The 22,309-nt window shown below is 39.2% G+C and overlaps 1 protein-coding gene across 6 annotated transcripts in view; it reads left to right on the forward strand.

Annotated features, from left to right (window-relative positions):
• The window catches only part of CNTROB (centrobin, centriole duplication and spindle assembly protein), a 29,781-nt gene that overhangs the window by 1,678 nt on the left and 5,794 nt on the right, over window positions 1-22,309 (forward strand). For 2 of the 6 annotated variants that reach the window (XM_020966491.2, XM_020966493.2), the window contains exons 3-13: window positions 2,060-2,144; window positions 2,333-2,414; window positions 2,830-2,986; window positions 4,251-4,367; window positions 4,833-4,949; window positions 7,335-7,433; window positions 8,104-8,340; window positions 8,662-8,808; window positions 13,621-13,754; window positions 14,007-14,132; window positions 14,280-14,433. In XM_020966491.2, the coding sequence (XP_020822150.1) occupies window positions 2,060-2,144; window positions 2,333-2,414; window positions 2,830-2,986; window positions 4,251-4,367; window positions 4,833-4,949; window positions 7,335-7,433; window positions 8,104-8,340; window positions 8,662-8,808; window positions 13,621-13,754; window positions 14,007-14,132; window positions 14,280-14,433 (1,455 nt within the window). Of the gene's footprint in view, window positions 1-2,057; window positions 2,145-2,305; window positions 2,415-2,829; window positions 2,987-4,250; window positions 4,368-4,832; window positions 4,950-7,334; window positions 7,434-8,103; window positions 8,341-8,661; window positions 8,809-13,620; window positions 13,755-14,006; window positions 14,133-14,279; window positions 14,434-22,309 lie in introns of those variants that run through there. The other 4 variants (XM_020966492.2, XM_020966498.2, XM_078155650.1 and 1 more) reach the window with 3 other exon arrangements.

A 22,309-nucleotide genomic window follows, 5' to 3' on the forward strand; every position in this document is an offset into this window, starting at 1 on the left:
ACACTCCCTTGTCTTACATTTTAACATGTGCATGGATAAGCAAATTTGGGGTGGGGACCAGGAATCAAGAAAGATTCCTATGGGAGGTAGAGAAAATAAGAATTCTAAGAAGTAGTAAGGTGGGGGGTGAATTCCAGGTATAAGTGACAGCCTATAAGTGTGAAGATAGACAATAAAATGCTAGGTTTGATGAACATCTAGTAGTCTAGTTTGGCTTGAACAGGGAATTTGTCAACAGAAATTAATATAAAATAAGTCAGATTGGAGCCAGATGGTAGAAGGTTTTAGATGGTAGCTCAAAGACTTTACGTTTTTTCCTAGAGGCATCAGGAAGATGTTGAATAATTTTGAGCAGGGGAGTGACATTTTTAGGTATGGACTTTAGGAAGGTTATTTTGGCAGTTTTGTGGAGTTAGGTTTGGAAAGGGCAGAAAATTGGAATCAGAAACAGAATTAGAAAGCCATGAACAATGACATCTTAGGCCCGATGGTATGTAGTAGGGCATATTCCTGTGTAGAAGGAGGGAGGTGTGAAGATAGAAACAGTATTCTAGCAGCTGAGTGGATGTGGGAGGTGAGGGAGAAGGAATCATTGCTGGCTCAAAACCTACAAACCTGCATAACTGGAAGGATGGTATTGTCCTCAAAAGAAATAGGGAAGTCTAGAGGAGTGGTTTTAGGAGGAAAGAGGATTCCATTTTGGACATACTGAGTTTGAGGTTTAGTGGGAAATTCAGGTGGAAATGTCCAGCGGGCAGTTAGCAATTTGGGACTTGGAATTCAGGGTAGAGACTAGGGCTAAATGTATAGATTTGAGAGTCATCCTCCCAGAGAATATTTCATCCTTGGGAACTAATGAGATTGTGGGAGAGAGGAAAGCCCAGGATAAAAGGCAAGAACTATATGATTATTCATTGAAAGAAGTGAACAATCACAGATGCTAAAGGAGTGGAAGACGAAGGTAGTCAACACTGACAAAAATTTTAGAGAGATTAGGTAATTTGAGGACTGAGAAAATGTAGATTTAGCAGTTAAGAGTTGAGGTAACCTTAGAATTTAATACCTTGGAAGCTACCATTGCAATAATAGCTAGCATATATGCTATATATATGACCCTGAGCAAGTCATTTAACCCTGTTTGCCTCAGTTTGCTCATCTGTAAAATGAACTGGAGAAGGAGATGACAAACTACTGAAGTATCTTTGCCAAGAAAACCTTGAATGGGGTCATGAAGAGTCAGACACGATTGAAATATTTTTTAAATTTTTGACTTTTAATTTAATTTAATTTTAAGATTTGCAATAAATTATTCATTTTTTTCATTCAAATTCTTCATAAATTATCTCATTTAATCGTTACAACCACCATGCGAGGTAGTTGCTATTCTTATCAACCCTATTTTATAGATGAGGAAACAGACTGAGAAAGGTGACTTACCCAGGGTGACAAGCTAATAAAAGTCTAAGGCAGGATTCAAATTCAGTTCTTCCTGATTCTAAGTAAAGCCCCTTTATTTCATTGCGTCACATTATAGTGTGGAGCCAATCACACTTGTTATTAGTAACTGGTATTTGTGAGAGGGAGAAAGGACCAGAATAACTGAGTTTGGCATACTGGAAGAGCCTCCCCAACCTGTTACACAAATAATACTTTTAGGAAGGGATGGGGATGTGTTGGGGACTTAGACCCTAGGAAGATCTAGAGTCATATCTACACTGGGAAATAGGGGTAAAATGCCTGGTTACAACATATGACCAGGAAATTAAAGATAGTAGCAAAGTAACAAGATTTAACATTAGCACTTTGAATTTTGAATCTAGTGAGTTAATCATAAAACATAGTATTCTAGTTGAACATACCATCAAGAAGGTTGTTATTTCTTAGAGAGAAAAAGCTAGTGGTTCTCAGTGGGATCACTTCATTTATACCCATTTGGGAGACACTAAAGTACCTAGGTCCTAGAGTTGGGGGTGGGATGGGGAAAAGGGAAGACGATAATGTCTTCCTTGACAGGAAACAGAGTGTAGGATTAAACAGGCTCTGGGTCTCTGTCCTTCAGGGAGGCTCTCAGCATATCTTGGAGATGGAAAGTGTACGGGGTCACCTACAAAGCATGCTTCAAGCTTCTCGGGACACTGCTTCTCGTAAGTGAGCCTGCTCCCCTGGGGCCATGGAAGGAATATGTAGCCAAGAGGGCTGGAAGAGCATGGAAGGGAAGTAGCAGGGAAGAAGGTGAGGTAGAAAGGACTGTTTGTTACCTTTCATCTTCAAATGGGCCCTGCCCCTCTCCGTACCTTACCCCTAGCCGTTTGATTCCTCTGGCTGCTTGCAGGGGATAACCTTATTCCAGGTACTGTCCCAGAGAGGCGAGAAGAGGACTCTTTTGACAGTGATAGCACATCCACCCTGCTAACGTAAGTTATCCTTACACCCTTGTGAGTCATATAGGTGTCCTGTGCTATGGGATTTAAGTTCTTAAACCATCTGTCCTTTCTTCTGTAAGCTCTGCTTTGTTTTGGAATGCAGGCGTTCAGGTTCCCAACTTCTCTCATTTCTTTACTCAGAATTTTCCTCCCCTTACTGTTAACTTCTCTGCTTATAGTGGTATAGCATTTTAATGGTATAGCAAGGTATAGTGGACAGGGCACTGGGCTATGAATCATGAGAGTTGGACTCTTGGCTCAATCTACCATTAATTAGTTAAGGGACTTTGGGTATGGTTCTTCACCTCTGTGAGCTTCAATTTCTTCATCAGTTATAGGAGGGGACTGGATTAATCTGATTTAATCTAAGGTCCTTGCTAGCTCTAAGTTTCTGTGATTTGCTCAGTATGCGGCCCCTCCAAGAGCTATCTCTACCCAGCTCAGCTCCAGCCTTGGAAGAGTTGTTTCCTCGATATACTAGTGTCCGGCCTGGAACTCCACACTACTTTCCTGATCTGCAGGGACTGAGAGAAGCCTTGGATACTGAACATACTCGACGTAGGGTAAGTTGAGGAATTGAAGGAGGAAAGTGTAGTTGAATCATTCCCAGGGGAGTGAAAAGAACCAATAGTGTGGGACCAATTACATAGGTCTTGGACCTGAAGGAATAAACTATAAACTACTTGATGTCCGCTATCTTACATCCTCTACACAAGCTGTATTGGAGAGGGAGAAGGGGCATGAAAATAAAGTAAACATTGCCCTTAATTTATTCCCTTCTAGGGAACATAATTGTCCACAAGCCCTAATCTCCTAGATGGAGGGAAGGTGTGGGGAATCTTTCTTAACACCTGCCCTGTTCAGCGGATGTGTACAGTAGGCTTCTTCGGTGGGAGTTACTTGCCATCTTTGTTATTACTTAGGTCTCCAAGACCCTTTCCCAGGGAGCTGGGAAAAGAGGAAACTCAAGAGAAGGGTTGCATTTAAGTCTGGTTCTTGAAGGCTAAGAAGAACATGTTAGGGAGATATTTGAAGCTCAGTCCTCAACCTGCCTTCCCTTTTGTGACTCAGATTCATGCTCCATGGTCACCAGTTGTCCCTTTTTTAGCCCAAACTGCGCCACTTGGGACCTAAACAAACTGTTTTGAAGCCTTCATTTTTCTGTACCAGAAGGCTCTGGTAGTACTGTGGCTTGGGCCAGAATAGGTAAAAAAATGAATGCTATTCCTTGCTTTTTTTGCTTTTTTTCCCTAAATTAATTTATTTTGAATTATCAACAGTCACTTCCATAAGCTTTTGAATTTAAAATTTTTCTCTTTCTGTCTCTCCACCAAGACGGCATGCAATCTGATATAGGCTATACATACACATTCCTGTTAAACATATTTTCACATTAGGAATGTTGTAAGTAAGAATTAGAACCAATAGGAGGAATCACTAGAAAGAGGAAACAAAACACAACAGAAGAAAAAAAAATAGCAAATGGTATGCTTCAATCTGCATTCAAACTCCGTTGTTCTTTCTTTGGATGTGGATAGCATTTTCAATCATGAGACCTTTGGAGATGTCTTAGATCTTTGTATTGCTGAGAAGGGTTAAGTCTAAAAATATTAGTCATCGCACAAGGTGGCTGTTACTGTGTACAACATTCTCCTGGTTCTGCTCACTTCACTCAGCATCAGTCCATAAAAGTCTTTCCAGGTTTTTCTGAAGTCAGCCTGTTCATCATTTCTTATGGCACAGTAGTATTCCATTACATTCACATACTACAACTTGTTCAGCCATTACCCAATTGATGGGCACCTTGCTTTTTTTTTTTCCCCTTAGCACTGTGAGCGTCACATCCAGAATCTACAAACCCGGGTGTTAGAACTGCAGCAGCAGTTAGCTGTAGCTGTGGCTGCAGACCGAAAGAAGGATCTTATGATTGAGCAACTGGACAAGGTGCCAGGGGAACAAGGGAAGCTGGGCCTGGAGTATAGTATCACCTGCCCAAACAAACAGGGAAGCAAGAGATTGGATTTAGCCATATTGGAATTGTGGAACAATGAATGAGAAAATTCTATTTATTTAGTATTTTAATTTTTCCCCAATTATATGTAAAAACAATTTTTAACATTCATTTTTAAAAATTTTGTGTTCCAAATTCTCTCCCTTCCCACTCATTGAGAAGGCAAGCACTTTGATACGGGTTATATTATGTGCATTATGCAAAACGTTTCCGTATTAGTCATGTTATGGAGAATGAAAGAATTATAGACACAGGTTTTCTGACTATTTGTTTATTCTCATACATATGCTAGGAGATGGAGGTGGTCACCAATCCAGTCAGAAGACAGAGACGCAACTGAAAAATTGTATAGGATCTCACCAAACCTTCCCTTCCTCCTCCTCCCCTATCCTATCTAGACCTTGGCCCGAGTGGTAGAGGGCTGGAACCGACATGAGGCTGAGCGGACAGAAGTACTTCGGGGGCTGCAAGAGGAGCAAAAGGCTGTTGAGCTTACTCGAAGCCAACAGCAAGAGGTACATACCTAGGGATCAGAAGACAAGGTAGCTTCCATAAGGTAGAAAGGATTAGGGAAGGTAGAACTTTAGTCATAAGAAACGTGACACTAGATTTAGTTCTTTTTTTTTAAAATTTATTAATTTATTTTGAGTTATCAACAATCATTTCCATAAGCTTTTGAGTTTTAAATTTCTTCCCGTCCCTCCCTACCTCCGTCCCCAAGATGGTATGCAATCTGACATAGGCTCTACGTATACATTCCTATTAAGCATATTTTCACATTAGTCATGTAGTAAAGAAATTTGAACTAATAGGAGGAACCCCAAGAAAGAAGAAACAAAACAAAACAAGAAAAAAAAAGCAAATAGTAAGCTTCCATCTGCATTCAAACCTCATAGTTCTTTCTCTGGATGTGGATAGCATTTTCCGCCTTAAGATTTTTGGAGATATCTTATATTTTTGCATTGCTGAGAAGAGCTAAGTCTTATCAAATTTTTCTCACCATATGGCTGTTACTGTGTACAGTGTTCTCCTGGTTCTGCTCATTTCACTTAGCATCAGTCCATACAGGTCTTTCCAAGTTCTTCTGAAGTCTGCCTGCTCATCATTTCTTATAGCACAATGGTATTCCATTACATTCATATACCACAACTTGTGCAGCCATTTCCCAGTTGATGGGCATTCCCTCAGTTTCCAGTTCTTTGAGCTGCTATAAATATTTTTGTACATGTGGGTCCTTTTCCCATTTTTATGATCTCTTTGGGATACAGCCCTAGAAGTTCTATTGCTGGGTCAAAGGGTATGCACATTTTTATAGCCCTTTGTATGTAGTTCCAAATTGCTCTCCAGAATGGTTAGATCAGTTCACAACTCCACCAACAATGCATTAATGTTCCAATTTTCCCACATCTCCTCCAGCATTTATTATTTTCCTGTTTTATCATGTTGGCCAATCTGATAGGTGTGATGTGGTACTTCAGAGTTGTTTTGATTTGCATTCTCTAATCAGTAGTGATTTAGGGCATTTTTTTTTCATATGATTATAGATAGCTTTAATTTCTCCTATATTTGGGTTCTTAACCTGCAGTTTTTGAACTGTTTTAAAAAAATATTTTGATAAACTTTTCCAGTATGATTGATTTCCATTGTCATTTTATGCATTTTAAAACATTCTGAGAAGGAATCCAGAATAGGGTACCTTTAATCTAGACTTCACCAAATTGCTAAAGGGATCCATGACACAAAAAAAGTTAAGAGAGAGGAGATTCTGAGGTTGAACATGGTCTTTTGAACAATATAACTGATGCCCTTTGTGTTTTACACCAGTCAGCTATATCCTGATATTGCATTCTCCTTACCCCATAACAAAAATAAACAGTTAAGCAAAACCACCCAACACGGAGACCTCATTTATTAGCATGCAGCGTCCATTGTGTTCCATCAGTCCAAACTCAAAAAAGTCCTGTCGTCTCTCTGTATTCAGTATTGGTTGTTCAGTATAATCTGAGTTCGGCTGCTTTTTAGTGTTGTTTTCATTAGTGTCATTATGCACATTGTTCCCTTTATTCTGCTTTCTACACTGCATTAGTTCACACAGATCTTCCCTTGTTTCTTTAAATTCTTTATGATCATCATAATCTTTTACTACGTTCACATGCCACAATTTTTTCAGCCCTTCTTTAGCTGATGGGCACTCACTCTGTTTCCAGCTTTATGCTACCAAAGTAGTCCTGCTATATATATATATATATATATATATATATATATATATATATATATATATATATTGTTATATGACAATGAGATTGTCTATCTTAAGGAACATACCCAGTATTGGGATTACTAGGTCAAAGGTTATAAAAAACTTAATCACTTTTTTTTGCATAATTCCAAAGTTATCCAGATCAGTTAGACCGATTTATAACTCCACAAACAGTCCATTATTGTGCCTATCCAATGGTGACTTTCTGTCTTTTTATCATCTTTTCCAATTTGATGGGCAATTTGAAGTCAAATCTCAGAGTGTTTAATTTTTGCTTCTTTTATTAATGATTTGGAACATTTATTTAAATTGTTTTGGTTGGTTTGTAATTCTTTTGAAAACTTCCCATGCTTTGACCATTGAACATGATCATGAAGCCTCACTTGGTAGGTCTGCCACTCCACCCCCAAAATTAGTACCATTACCCCTCTAATCTCTCCCTTTACCCCATTTGACATTCAAAAAAAAAAAGATTTAGTACCATATTTGGGGAAATTGGATGCCCCTGCCCAGTTAGCCCCTGGATCACTAAGAGCTAACTTTAGTTTGGAGTATGTATATTTTGTGTATTCTGGTAGGGACGACTTGGGTCCTCATTCTCCCTGAATTCTATCCTCTCTTCCTTCCTCCCTGCCTTTAGACCATAACTCGCCTAGAACAGAGTCTAAAGCAGACCAAGGACGCCCTGAGTAGGGAGCGGGAAGGGGCCACCCAACAGCAACAGGAGCAAGAGACATTGGTGAGAGAGCCAGACTGATTTCACTTATCCTGGGACTCTGATACCTGGCATGCAAGGAGCTAGTGTCCTGCTTCTGGGTTCTGACTGAAGAGTTGAGATGTGAATCAAGTGTATGGGTAGAGAGAATGAGGTGATTACTAATATGTGCTAGGAGCTAAGTGTGGAATTTGCTACGTATTGTACTAAAGGACTTGTCTTGATGACAATAGTCCAGTTTTAGTGGTAAGGAATGTTGAGCCAGAATTCCAATCTTAGGTCTTTCTATCATTGCCTGCTGAGATTTATTTGACTTATAACTTGTGATTCATAATAATAATAACACATTTTTATGTTTAGAAATAGAAATGTTTAGAAATCACTTTCCTCACAACAATCCTATGATGTAGATAGTGTTTAGTGTTATTATCTCCATTTTACAAATAACTTCTGTGAGCCACAGTTTCCCTGAGTGAGTTGTCAAAGGTTATATGGTTAATAAAGGACAGAGCTGGTACTTAAATCCAAGATGTCTGGACTCGAATATACCATACACTATGAATACACCATGTATGAGTGGTGTCTGTTGGCTTGCTGGGAAGGCATAGGTTTAAAGAGGTTATTTCCCAAGTATGGGAGATGAGGTTTGTCACTGGGCCTCGGTGGTTATCCTGGTTGTCTGTTGCGGTTGTAGAAGGAAGCACGACAAGCTTTAGCTCGTAGCTTAGAGCGGGAACAGCAGCGGTGTCGGACTCTGCAGGAGGAGCGGGATGAGGCACGGACAGAGCAGCTGAATCAGCATAGAGAGCTAGAAGCACTCCAGGCTGCCTTGGAGGAAAAGCACCAGGCCTGGACCCTGCGTGAACGCCAGCTAGAAGAGCGCTGTAAGAGTCTACAAGAGGAGGGCCGGATCCAGCTGGAGAGGGAGCAGGTGAGGAAAGGAGAGGTGTTGGAATGAAGCCTGGGGTAGAGAGGGGAGAATGAGCAGAAAGTGGGGCATCAATGGGGAAGGACTTAAGGCAAAGAGACTGAAGTACAGAAATAGAGTTTACTAGGGATGATGGTGGCAAATGAGGGAAGGAATTTGGAAGACAAGGCCGAGAGGACATGGTTCTAGCAGGAGGGACAGGTTGCTAAGGAGAGTTATGGATGTATAGTAGTTTGGCTTAGGCTGGAGAGTAGAGTGTAGAGACTGGGCTAGAAATAGCCTTTGAGGAGGGTATAAAGTACTTTGATTTTCCTTTCTCCTTAGGCAAACTCTCAGCGGGAGGTACAAGCAGCCCGAGAGGCTCAGCAGCTCCTGGCCTCTGTTCAGTCGGATGTGCAGAGATTAGAAGAGGAATTAGACACAGCACGGCGAGAAAGAGATGCTGTACAGCTGGAAACCAGCCTGGTGCAGGTCAGGGGGTAGGGAGAGTATTGGGATTCATTGACTTTTTCCCTGGTTGAGAAAGGTTTGTCCAAGATCCTTGAGTGTCAAAAAAGAGACTTGATTTTAGGTTGCTAAGTGTTTATTTCTACTACATTACCAATGTTGGTAGAGCTAGTACACATTATTCCTTGCTTTTCCTCCAAACTCATTTCACTTGAGGACACCATTGTGCCAGTTGTCCAAACTTTCTCCCTTGCCCCTGACATCCAGTCATTTCTCAGATCACATAATTTCTACCTCCAAAACATCTTTCTTCTGTTGCTTCTCCATACATATCAACAACAAGCATTTATTAAGTGTCTACTATGTGGCAAACACTGTGATAAGCTCTGGGGATACAAAGAAAGGCAAAAACAGCCTTGATGGCAGCATCAGGAAAGTCCCAATCAAATGAGGGAGACAGTATGCAAACAGCTTAGTTACGAATAAGATATATACAGGATAAATTGGAGATAAAGAGAGAAGGTACTAGCATTAAGGAGGATTATGGAAGGCTTCTTGTAGAAGATAGGATTTTAGCTATTTTAGCTGAGACCTAAAGAAAGCCAGAAAGGCAGGAGGCAGAATTGATGAGGGAAAGAGTTCTAGGCATGGAGGAGACGCCAGTGAAAAGGCACAGTCAAGAGATGGAATATCTCAGCAAGATGACACAAATGGAATATAACAGCCAGGAGGCCAGTAGAGTGGAGTAAAGTATAAGAAGACCGGAAAAGTAGGAAGGTGCCAAGTTTATAAAGGGCTTTAAAAGACAAACATAATTTTATATTTTATCGTGGAGGTAATAATGAGCCATTGGAGTTGATTGAAAAGGGGGTGATGTTATGGTTACACCTGTGCTTTAGGACTATCACTGACTGATAGCGGAGTAGAGAGGATGGACTGGGGTAAGGAGAGACTTGTGGCAGGCAGACCCACCAGCAAGCTACCTCAGTAATCCAGGTGTGAGGCAATGAGAAACTGTATCAGAATGGTGACAGTTGCAGAGGAGAGAAGAAGCATGTATGAAAGATGTTATATACATAAAATCAACAGGCCTTTGCAATAGATTGAATATGGAGGTGAGGGCATGAGAGAGAGTCAGGAGCTGAGAATGACTCCTAGGTTGGGAGCATGGGTAAATGGGAGTATGATGGTGCCCTAGACAGTAATAAGAAAGTTAGGAAGAGAAGTTACAGGGTTTTAGCCCCCTATCACCTCTTTTTTAAAAGGCATTTTTCTGACCTCTTACCTGGACCTTTGAATAACCTTTGAATTAACCCCTGTGTTTTCAGTCCCAAACTGTTCTCCACACTACTGCCAAAATAGTCTCTATAAGGAACAAGTCTGAATATCACCCTTCTGTTCAGTAACCTTCAAAGGCTTCTCATTGCCTTGGGGAAAAAATATGAACTTCTTATTTAATAAGACCTTCCACGGTCTGCCTCCTAGCTCTGCCTTTCCAATCTTATTTCATACAACTTCTCTTCTAATCAATTAAACATTCATTAAGTACCTTTTACATGCCAGGCCTTGTGCTAATTTGCTGCGGGTACAAAAAGAGGCAGAAGACAGCCCCGGCCTTCAACGAATTTACAGTCTGATAAGAGCAATGACAAGCAAAGATGTATACAGGCAAGCTGTGTACAAGATAAGTAGGAAAAAACAGAGAGAAAGTACTAGAATTAATAGGGGTTAGGAAAGGGTTCCTGTGGAAGGGGGGTGATTTTAGTTGGAACTTGAAAGGAAGCCAGAAAGGTCAGTAGTTGAGAGATTAGAGTGAGAATGTTAAAGGCATGGGGGACAGCCAGAGAAAAAGCCCAGAGCTAAGAGATGGAATCTCTTGTTCGTGGAACAGCAAAGAGGCCAGGGTCACCAGATTGAAGAGTACATGTTGAAGAGTAAGGTATAGAAAGACTTAGACCAAAGAAAGGGTAGGTAGGGGTTAGGTTATAAAAGGCTTTGACATATGATTTTGAATTTGACCCTGGAGACAATAGGGAGCCACTGGAGTTTATTGAGTAGGGAGGTGATGTTATCAGTCCTGAGCTGAAGGAAAATCATTTTAATGTCTGAATGAAGGGTAGATTGGAGGCAGAAGAGACTCGAGGCAGGCAGTCTCACCAGCAGGCTGTTGCAGTAATCTGAATGTGAAGTGATGAAGACCTGCACCAGGGTCAGAGGAGAGAAGGGGACATAACCAATTCTATGTCTCAACCAAACGTGAGGCTTGTTCCCTGAGCTCTATAGTACAATACGTCTCTTACAATCCAGATGTGCATTTCTCCACACCTTATTCTATTTGCTCCTTATCTGCATCTTTTAGAGAATTCTTTCCAAGAGCAACTTGGATGCCACCTCTGTGAAACCTCTTCTCACTCCCTCCCCCACCTTTAGTCTTCTCTCTCTCTCTCTCTCTCTCTCTCTCTCTTTTTTCTTTCTGTGTCTCCCTCTCTTAAATTACCTCAAGTCGTATTTCATTGTATACACATATTTTCCTTTCCTCTCAGTAGGATGTTGAAAAGGGCAGAGCTTATTTTATCTTTATCTTTGTGTCCCAAGCACCTAGTACGGTACCTTATACTTGTTGTTATATATATATTACATATATTGTATGTAATATATATTAGTGTTTTTGTTCAGTCGAGTCCATCTCTTCATGACCCTGTGAAAACCACAGCATACCAAGCCCTTCTGTCCTCTACTGTCTTCCAGTCTGTCCAAGTTCACGTTAATTGCTTTGATAACACTATCTATCCATTTCATCCTCTGCTGTCTCCTCCTTTTGCCTTCAATCTTTCCCAGCATCAGAATCTTTTCCAGTAATTCCATATTTTCATTATATTTAAGCTTCAGTATTTGGCTTTCCAATGAATAGTTATTTAATTTCTTTAAATATTGACTGATTTGATCTTGCTGTCCAAAGAACTCTCAAAAGCCTTCAACAGCTCCACAGTTCAAAAGCGTTGATTCTGCCATGCTCGGCTTTCCTTATAGTCCAACTCTGATAGCCATTCGTTACTACTGGAAAAACCATAGCTTTGACTGTATGGACCTTTGTTGGCAAGGTGTTGTCTCTGCTTTTTAGTACGCTGTCCAGATTTCCCATACTTTTCCTTCCAAGGAACAAGTGTCTTTTAATTTCGTGGCTGCTGTCAGTGTCTGCAATGAGAATGTAAATATAAATAGAATATAAATAAAAATGAAATAAAAAAATAAAATAAGTAAAATAAACTAAAAAATAAATAAATAAATATAAATAGAAGATAAAATCTGACACTGCTTCCATTTCTTCTCCCAGGAAATAATGGGACCAAATACCATGGTCTTAATTTTTTTTTAATGTTAAGCTTCAGGCCAGCTTTTACAATCTCCTCTTTCACCCTCAGCAAGAGGTTTCTTAATTCTTCACTTTCTGCCATCAAGAGTTTGCGTATCAGGTTGTTGCTATTTCTCCCAGCAGCCTTAATTCTAGCTTTTGATTCGTCCAGCCTGGCTTTTTGCATGATGTACTGTGAACATAAGTTAAAAATAAGGTGATAATAATATGCAGCCCTATCATGCTCCTTTCCCAGTCTTGAACCAATCAGTTATTCCATGTTCACTTCTGTCATTTCTGGACTCGAATACTCCCCTCCTGTGGGAGTCCCATAAGGACTTGCCACAATAGTAGATATTTCATGTTTGTTCAATTTAATGGAATTGAAAGTAAGTACACAATAAAGTATGTACCTTTATACAAGTTTAAATCATGATCTTAGTATATTTTCTGTTAATAAGTTGGTGCATACTTCATTCCTTGTAGAATTATTTTATTTTTTAATTAAAGTTTTGTTTTTTCAACCATTAAGTATTTATTTTTTTTTCCTCCTCTGGATGAGGAATGAAAAACAAAACCCTTGTTGCAAAATAAACGTAATTAAGCAAAATACATTCCCATGTTGGCTGTGTCCAAAATGTACCTCATTTTATTCATTACATTGTGTCAGGAGGTGAGCTGCATTCTTCACTGCTTGTCTGGAATTCTAATTGATCATTGTGTTGATCAGTTAAGTGTTTCAAATTTGTTTCTACGATGTTAATGTTATAGTGTAAATTCATCTGCTCACTTCACTCTGCATCCATACAAGTCTTCCTAAGTTTCTCTGAAATTCTCCCTTTCTTAATTTCTTATAGCATAATAATATTCCATTACATTTGTATACCATAATTTGTTCAGCCATTCTTCAATTGATGGGCACCCCTCCTCCTTAGTTTCTAGTTCTTTGCACCATAAAATATTTTTGAACACATAGATCCTTTTCCTCTTTCTTTGATCTCCTTGGAGTATAGGCCTAATAGTGGTATTGTTGGGTCAAAAGATGTATCCAGTTTAGTAACATTTTCGGGCAAAGTTCTGATTTGCTTTTCAGAATAGCAGTACTCATTTACCGCTCCCCCAACAGTGTATCAGTGTGCCTGCTTTCTCAAGTTAGCTAATTTTAGAAGGGGATAGTCTTTCTCCTTTGAAAGAAGAATAATTTGATTTTATCTTTTGAAAGATGATTAATTCACAGACTGGTAGGAGGAAGGGGTTAGCTCCTTGTTCCTTGATTGAAAGAAACTCTTTGCTTTGCCTCCCTTCTGCTTGTGAATGGGTGTGTGTGTGTGCGCACATGTGCATGTGTGCATGTAAATAAGAGAGAGAGTGATATTAGGCAGATTTGTTCTGTATTCTGGCTTTAGCTTCTTTAAACCTCATTAGGGAGCAGAGACTGGGTTCCTAGGCCAGCCTGACTGTCCTCTGCTTCTCCTCACAACCAGGCCCGGTTTGAAGCCCAGAGAGTACAGATGGAGTCAGAGCTTGCTATTTTGCTAGAGCAGAGAGTAACTGAGCGACTAGCCCAGGTGCAAGAGAGCGGCCTTCGCCAAGTGAGCAGTCTTCGGGAACAACACAGGTACCTAGGATGATCCACGGTTTGGCCCTTTCCTGGCTGTCTCGTCACTCCAGCCCTATGTATACTTGTCATGGGCAGGCCTAGCTTTTCTTTCTTTGACTCCATTTCCCCTTCTCTTGTTTTCCCTTTTCATCCCCAGACTCAGACCTCTCTCATCTCTGGCCCCTGCCTAATTAGGAGCCTTTGTGAAATCTAAAATGCTCCATAGAAGTTGTTTTTATTGCTAATGAATTGGAATTTAATGGTTATTAGGAAGCAGTTACAGGAGTTGAGTGAGCAGCATCAGCAGGAACTGTCCAGTCAGTTGGATCAGTTCCAGGTGGAGTTATCAGAGAGAGAAGATCGGCACCAGCAGGTGGCTCAAGACTATGAGCTCAGGTACTGGCCTCTAGAATCTCCTCAGACTTCTCTGCTGGGCTTGGGTGGCCCAGGATTCTGATTCTCTCAAGATTTCAAGTGTCACACTCCCTAAGCCCTAGCTTGTCTCGTCACCAAGTTATGAGTGATTTCCCCTTGTTTTCCCAGATTGGCACATGAGCAGGCCCGAGGACGGGAGTTACGGATGGCACACCAGCAGCTAGAAGAGCAGCGGGTAGAGCTGGTAGAGAGATTCCAGTCCATGCTTCGGGCTCACTGGGATGAGGCACACCAGCTGCTCAGCACCACGGCCCCTTCTCAGGTAGGCCTCATCCCTTGGACACGCACAGTGAGCTGAGATCAGGTGAAATCAGGTGGAAAATGCTAAGACTTACAAGAAGACAGGAGTTTTTTTAAAGCTGTTTCTGGAGAAATTAGATCAGACAAGAAATAGAACTTGACACTCAGAGTAGATAAGATTATAACCAGTGTCAGAGAAAAGGCAGAGCTGCTCATCTTTTACTTTTGCTTGTTTTTTTTCTTCCAAGGAGAGCGATCTTAGTATTGAAAAGTACAGAATAGAAATGGCTAATAGGGAGTTAATATCCAAGATAGAGAGAGATAATTAAAGAACACCCATGTGCCCTCAATAAATTCTAGTCTAGTATATATTTAGGGTACAAAACAAAACTGATGGATGTGATTACTGAGTCATTGCCAGTGATCTTTGGCAGTAGACAAAGTGCCACAGGATTGGAGAGGGCAAATGTAGTCTTGATTTTAAAAAAGAGAAGAGAATGTAAAGTAATTCAACCATATGCCAGTGAGCTTTGCTTGGATTTCTGGCAAAATTCTAGCACTCTTTTTGTTTGTTTGTTTGTTTGTTTTGACAGGAATCTTTATTTCTTTTTTTAAAAATAATTTATTTGTTTTTAGTTTTCAACATTCACTTCCATAAGATTTGGAGTTTTAAATTTTCTCCCTTTCTCTCTTCTCTCCCCTCCCCAAGACAGTGTGTAATCTTATATAGGCTCTACTTATACATTCATATTAAGCATATTTTCACATTAGTCATGATGTATAGAAGAATTAGAACTAATGGAAGGAACCACAAGGAAGAAGAAATAAAACAAAACAACTAAAGAAAAGGAGAGCAAGTAGTATGTTGCCATCTGCATTCAGACTCTGTGGTTCTTTTTCTGGGTGTGGATAGCATTTTCTATCATGAGTCTTTTGGAGTTGTCTTAGATCCTTGCATTGCTGAGAAGAATTAAGTCTATCAAATTAGTTATCCCACCATGTGGCTGTTACTGTGTACAGTGCTTTCCTGGTTCCGCTCATTTCACTCAACATCAGTTCATATAAGTCTTTCCAGGTTTTTCTGGAGTCTGCCTGCTCATCATTTCTTATAGCACAATAGCATTCCATTACATTCACATACCATAACTTGTTCAGCCATTCCCCAGTTGATGGGCATCCCTTCAATTTCCAATTCTTTGCTATCACACAAAGAGCTGCTATAAATATTTTTGTATATGTGGGACCTTTTCCCATTTTTATGATCTCTTTGGGATACAGACCTAGAAGTGGTATTGCTGGTTCAAAGGGTTAGTACTTATTATTAAAAGTAAGTTTTGCAGACATTTAGAAAAAGAAGTAGTGATCACAAAGGGTTAGTAAGGCTTTGTCAAGAGCAGCTCATGCCAGGGGCGGCTAGGTGGGGCAGCAGATAGAGCACTGGCCCTGAAGTCAGGAGGACCTGAGTTCAAATTTGGCCTCAGACCAAACACTTGACACTTATGAGCTGTGTGACCGTGGGCAAGTCACTTAACCCCAAATGCCTAAAAAGTTAAAAAAAAAAAAGATCATGCCAGTTCAGTCATTCATTCATATCCAACTCTTCCTGATGCCATGGATACTCCAGGCCCTTCTGTCCTCCACTGTCTCTCAAAGTCTGTCCAAGTTCATGTTTATTGTTTCCATGACACTATCTATCCATTTCATCCTCTGCTGTCCCTTTTACCTTTGCCTTCAGTCTTTCCCAGCATCTCAGTCATTTCCAGTGAGTCCCGTCTTCACATCATGTGGCCAGAGTACTTAAGCTTCAGTTTCAGTATCTGATCTTCCAGTGAATTTATTAATTAAAGCCTGAATTAATTTCTTTAAATATTGACTGATTTGCTCTCCTTGCTGTCCAAGAGACTCTCAAAAGTCATCTCTAGCACCACAATTTGAACTGTATTTCCTTTTTTGATAGGGTTTTGAAACTGGTAGATTTGGGGAATTCTGTAGATAGTTAATGTAGATTTTAGCAAGATATTTGATAATATCAGCCATACCATAGTTGTTCAAGAAATGTGTGTTTGATTAGTGAGATAAAAATTACCTGAGGGTCCATTGATGAGGTACTGCTGTCAATCATCAAAGGGATAGTTAACTGCAGTTTTATTACATTCAGAGTATAGTCTTCACTGAACACAAAGTTAGTGAGCCCAGAGCATCAGTTTCATAACTGTATATAGAATGTGAATACATAAGCAGAATGAGCACGGTGGAATTTTATAAGAAGCAAGAGGGGAAAATAAGGATACATACATCAAGAAACAAGTAACAGAGGAGAAAAATAAGGATTTCTGCATCAGGAAGGTCAGGTCTAGTTGATCAAAATTGAAGCTGAAGTTTATGTCCCAGCCTTGATTTTTTTATGTTGATTTTAAATCTAAAAAAATAAGGAAAATGTCTGTGGTTCAAAACTTCAGAGTATAATGATTTAATAAGCAAGGTGGACTGTTGCTGATCAAATCAGATAATCTGACTTCTCAGTAGTCAGAGACAAAGGAATGATTTATAGAGTTTATTTATATAAGAAAAGAGGAATTAAAAGTTGCAGCAATCTTAGGAAACTTGTTTTGAACATAATTCAGTTGGACAAGGCAGGTCATTTGACTTGTGGTCAGGCTAGGTACATCCTGAAGCACATTGAATACAGCTTGATGTTATCGCCAGCCTTTGGAGTAAGGGCATATCAGGGGTGTAACAGGGGCTTTCTAGGATGGAACATCTATTAAATCTCATATTCTGTTGGATTAGGGCCTGTGTCTATCAGCCTGTCAAAGTGAGATTGCCTTAGAAATCTTTTCCCTACAGCTGTAGCATTTTTCAATTAAAAGTGTTACTTTTTAAAGGACTCGTACATTGACTAACATAGTTTTTCAGCTTACTTCAGGTTGTTCAAGATTAGGGGAACTTATCCGTTAAGACTAAAAAAGGAATTTATAGTCAGTAAGCTAGAAGTCAACCCTGGAGCTGTCAGAAGGGTAACTTAACACTTAGGAAAGAGTCCTATAATATCTAACTTAATCCTGTGCTTACTTTATTATATAAGGATCTATGTATACTCTAAATTACCTATCAATAAATGATAACTGCTAATAGAACCTTATCAATCAATTAATTCCTTCATGCAAATGTCAGCAGGTGGTATGATCTTTTAGCTTCCATTGACACTGTCTGGAAATTCTAGGTAGAGACTGGGGCAATGTTTTTCTTAGCATGGTAGTAATAGAGCCAGAAATTCTCTTGTTACATTAGGTACAATTAGGTAGAGTCAGAACTAGTTTAATGTTTGGACACAAAGTTGTCCAACTTTGGAAGGAGTTTCCAATAGAATACCCCAGGGATATGTGTTTGGCCTTGGGCTATTTAACATTTTTATTAATGACTGGAGTAAAAGCATTATCGGCATGCTTCTCAGGCTTGCAGGTGACACATAGTTGGGAGGGATGGCTAACAAGGTAGATGTCAAAATTGAGATTCAAAAAGGTTTTGTCAGGCTAGAACATTGGACCACACTTCATCAGATTAAATTTATGATACATTTTTTATCATAATTCTTTTTTTCAATCAGCAAAAATCTGGCTTTTTACCCTTCTCCAACCCTTCCCCCCAGTTGAGGACAAAAGAAAACAAAACCCTTTACAGACATGTATAATCAAAACCACATTTCCACATATCCAAAAACAAATGTGTTTCATTCTCACTCTTGAGTCCTTCACCTCTGTATCGGGAGAGGAGAAGCATGTTTCATTATAGTCCTCTAAAATTGTGTTTGGTCATGACATTGATAATTGTTCCAATTTTTTCAAAGTTTATTTTGACCATTTTGTTGTCATTCTGTAAATTATTCTTTTGATTCTGTTCTCTTCACTCCCTTTCAGTTCATACAAGTCATCCTAGATTTTTCTGAAACCTTCATCATCTCTTACAGCACAAATTCCATCACATTTATATACCATAACTTGTTCATGCATACCCCAATTGATAGTTGTCATATCAGATTCTTATTCTTTGCCACAACAGAAAAGCTATAAATATTTTTTACTTATTTAAAAAATTGTATTTTTAATTTATAGAATAAAACAGAGCTATAAATATTTTTGTACATTCTTAGAGTTTGTTTTTATTAGGACTGTATCCTCCCTTAATCTACCCTCTTTCCAATTCCCCTACTTCCTCTCTAATTCTGTCTCCCCGTTATTCCCTTTTCCTTCTATTTCCCTTTTCAGGGAAATGTATTATTCCTTCCTTTAAGTAGGTCACATGAGAGGGAGGTTGAAGTGTCAGGTGCTCCCCCAGACCTCCCTTGTTTGTATAGATGTTTTCTTGTGCACCCTGATTATGTGAGATAATTTTCCCTAATCTTCCTTTCCTTCACCCCCAATGTATTCCTCTTTCACTCTTTTTTCATTCTTAAGATCGTCAAGATATAATAGAACCACTTACAGACCTTTCTAATTAGAAGACGACTTCTGTGACCTTAGAAGATGTTAGAGGTCAGAGTGGACACATGTATCATCTCCCCATTTTTGAATTAAGTAGTTTATCCTTGTTTAGTTCCTTATCATTATTCATTTATCTTTACCTTTTTATGTTTCTTAAGTTTTGTCTTTCAACTTAAAGAGTTTCTGTGCAGCTCAGGTCTTTGCTTCAAGAATGCTTGAAAGTCCTCTATTTCTTTAAAGATCCATTTTTTCCCCTTGTAGCATTATACCCAGTTTCACTGGGTAAGTTATTCTTAAGGATATGGGTAAGCCCATATCCTTTGCCTTCTGGAATTCTGTATTTCTAGTGGTGGATGCTAAATTGTATATGATCCTGACTGTGGCTCTTTGGTATTTGAATTCTTTCTTTCTGGCTTGCTTGTATTTTTTTTCTTTGACCTGGAAGCTCAGGATTTGGGCTATGGTGTTCCTAGGAGTTTTCATTTTGAGCTTTCAGAAGGTGACGGTGACTGGTAGATTCTTTCTGTTTTCACTTTGCTATCTGGTTCTGAGAAATCTGGGCAGTTTTCTTTTTAATATTTCTTGAAATAGGATGTCTAAACTCTTGTTTTGGTAATGGCAGTTATTCTTTTTTATGTAAATTTTTAAAATGTTAAACTTAAATACAAAATCAGAGGAAAAAAAACCATTGCCATATACACAGCAGACCATAAGAGAGGATTCAATATAAAACAGTAAATTTATGCAACTCCTTCCATTCGCTCAGATAAATTTATCTTCTAGGTTTCTCTTGACTCTTGTGTTTGTATTTTAAAGTTCCTGCTCAGATCTTGTCTTTTCATCATAAATATCTGCAAATCTTTTATTACCTTAAAGATCGATTTTTTTTAGCCTTGTAAGATTATACTCACTTAGTTTTGCAGGGTAAATTGTTCTTAATTGTAAACCTATGTCTTTTGGAATATTGTATTTCAGTCGCCTGTCCTTAGTAGTAGAATCTTCTCAGTCCTGTCTGTGCCCTGCCTGCTTTCGTGGTATTTGAGCTCTTTCTTTCTGGCTGCTTGCAATATTTTTCATTTCACTTAGAAACTTTGGATTTCAGTTCTGACATTCCTGAAATACTTCCTGTTGAGATTTTTCATTAGGTGATAGTGGGTTCTTTCTGTCTTCAAATTTCATTCTGGCTCTAATCTGGGCAATTTTAATTTATAATTTCTTGACATAGAATATCCATGCTTTTTTGTTTTGTTTTGTTGTTTGGTGAGGCAATTGGGGTTAAGTGACTTGCCCAGAGTCACACAGCTAGTAAGTATTATGTGTCTGAGGCCAGATTTGAAATATCCATGCTTTTTTAAAAAAATCGTAGTTTTGAGGACTCCCAATGATTTTTACATTGTTTGTCCTTGATCTATTTTTGGTCAACTGTTGGTCAACTGTTTTTGTTATTAGCTCTCTTAACATTTTCTTATATTTTTCTAATATTTTATAAAATTTTCTTGCTGTTTCATGGAGTTGGTCTATTCTAGTTTTCAGGGAGTCTGTTGCTTAGGCAAGATTTACCACTTTCTCTTCCAATCCATTTATTCTTCTTCCAGTTTCTTCCTCTAGAGTTTTTATTCCGTTTTTTGTCTTTTGCTTCGTTTCTCATGTAGGTATTCATGAAGTTGTTGTGGAAATCCTTTTTTTCCCCTTTGAGTCTCTCCTTATAGTTGTAACAGAGTTACTTGCCCCTTCATGTTGGGCACCTTTAGAGCTATACTTTTTGATAGTGGTTGGTGTTGTCTTTGGTTATTTATGCATCCCTCCAGCTTTAGTTCCTGAATTGAGGATTTGTGCCAGGCTTGGCTCTGCCTTATGCTATGCTTTTGGCTGGAATGGTTGCCCTACTTTGTCTTGCCCTGCATCAGTTGTGTTTCTGGGATGACCTTTACCTCTCAATATTACCCCCAACCCCAGATTCTTGAGATTCAGAGCATTGTATCTTCAGGAGCCTCTCTGGCATCTCAGAGCAGAATGTTGGGGACCTCAGAATCCCTCATCTGAGTGCTCCTCTGCCGCTCTGGTCATTGCCATTCCCCAAAGTTTTCAAGCTCCCTACCCTGGGCTTTCTGCCCTCCCTTTCTTGCAAGACCCTCTGCTTTTGCTGCCTTTGGACACAAAGGCTTGCAGGCTCCATGTGTCTCTTGCCTATCTCTGGCTGCTGAGATACTGCTGGTTTGTTTATTTTTACTGGTGCCATCTTTCTGGTAGTCCCCTTTTCTTCCAGCTTTTGGCTGACTTTTTCTGCAGTTCTGGAGCAGAAGAACCCTATTTTCTTGGCCAGAACTTCATAATGTGATTATAGGCTATAAATTCATTGTGTTTACACATTGAAACATTTCCCAACGTAAGGAATAGAACTCCTTCCCTGACACATATCCTGGAGAGGCATGCTAAAAAAATTTTTATTCACTGGAGTACATAATCAAAAAAGTTTCACTGTTCTAAGAGTATGAGTTGGGTAGTTGTCAATTTATGTGATAGAAGTTTTTTCTGGACTAGGCATGTGGAAGTCCACCATGGTTCATTCGGGAAGTCCTGAGGCTGAAGTCCTCACTGATACCTGCCTTTAAAGGGAGGTTCATTGTTAGTGACAGAGGAGATAAATCCTTATTTTGATACCTATAATTTCAGTTTTTCAATTGGATGTTGAGATTATTTCGATTATTTTTGGCCAGCTTCGTCAGATTTGATTATAGTGTCATTGTCAAGTGATGACAGAGAGCTTTTGCTGAGAGTAGAAGCACCAGCTCTGCCATTTTTCTTGTTTGCTTGTGCTTGCGTTATTACTATTATCTTCAGTCTGTAGTTTCTCTGCAAGAATCTTTTTAAGCCACTGGTCTGGTTTGTGGTGGTTAAAGATAGATGTTGTAATCCATAAATCCACTTAACTCACAGTACACTGAAACAAGTGAGGGATTCATTGTCAGTCCTCCCTCTGTCCTCAGGATACTTTGAGAACAATTGGGATATTTGAGAACAATAGGCCACTTGAGGATGTATAGTAAATATTATTTAAAGATAGTTAATATTATTCGAGACTAATTTCTTTTTTATACATAAATAAGGGTTCTAATCGTTTCCTCTGGCACCACAGTGAATTGTCTTGCACACCCCATTTTGTAGATTTTGTCGTAGGGTAATACCCCTACTGGATGCATATTGCTTAGAAAGTCACAAATTAACATTATGTTTTATTGTATTTTTATTTATTTTGTGAAACATTTCCCTATTACGTTTTAATATGATTAAATGATACCTCTGCTGAGATTTGCCTGAGACACAGAGAGATTAAATGACTTGGGTTTGGGGGAGAAGAGGATGGGGAATCACATATCTAGTTTGTGTAAGAGGAAGGGTTTGAACCCAGAAGCCTAT

The sequence above is a fragment of the Phascolarctos cinereus genome, unplaced genomic scaffold (assembly GCF_003287225.1).
Source record: "Phascolarctos cinereus isolate Bilbo 61053 unplaced genomic scaffold, phaCin_HiC Scaffold_5;HRSCAF=322, whole genome shotgun sequence".
NCBI lineage: Eukaryota > Metazoa > Chordata > Mammalia > Diprotodontia > Phascolarctidae > Phascolarctos > Phascolarctos cinereus.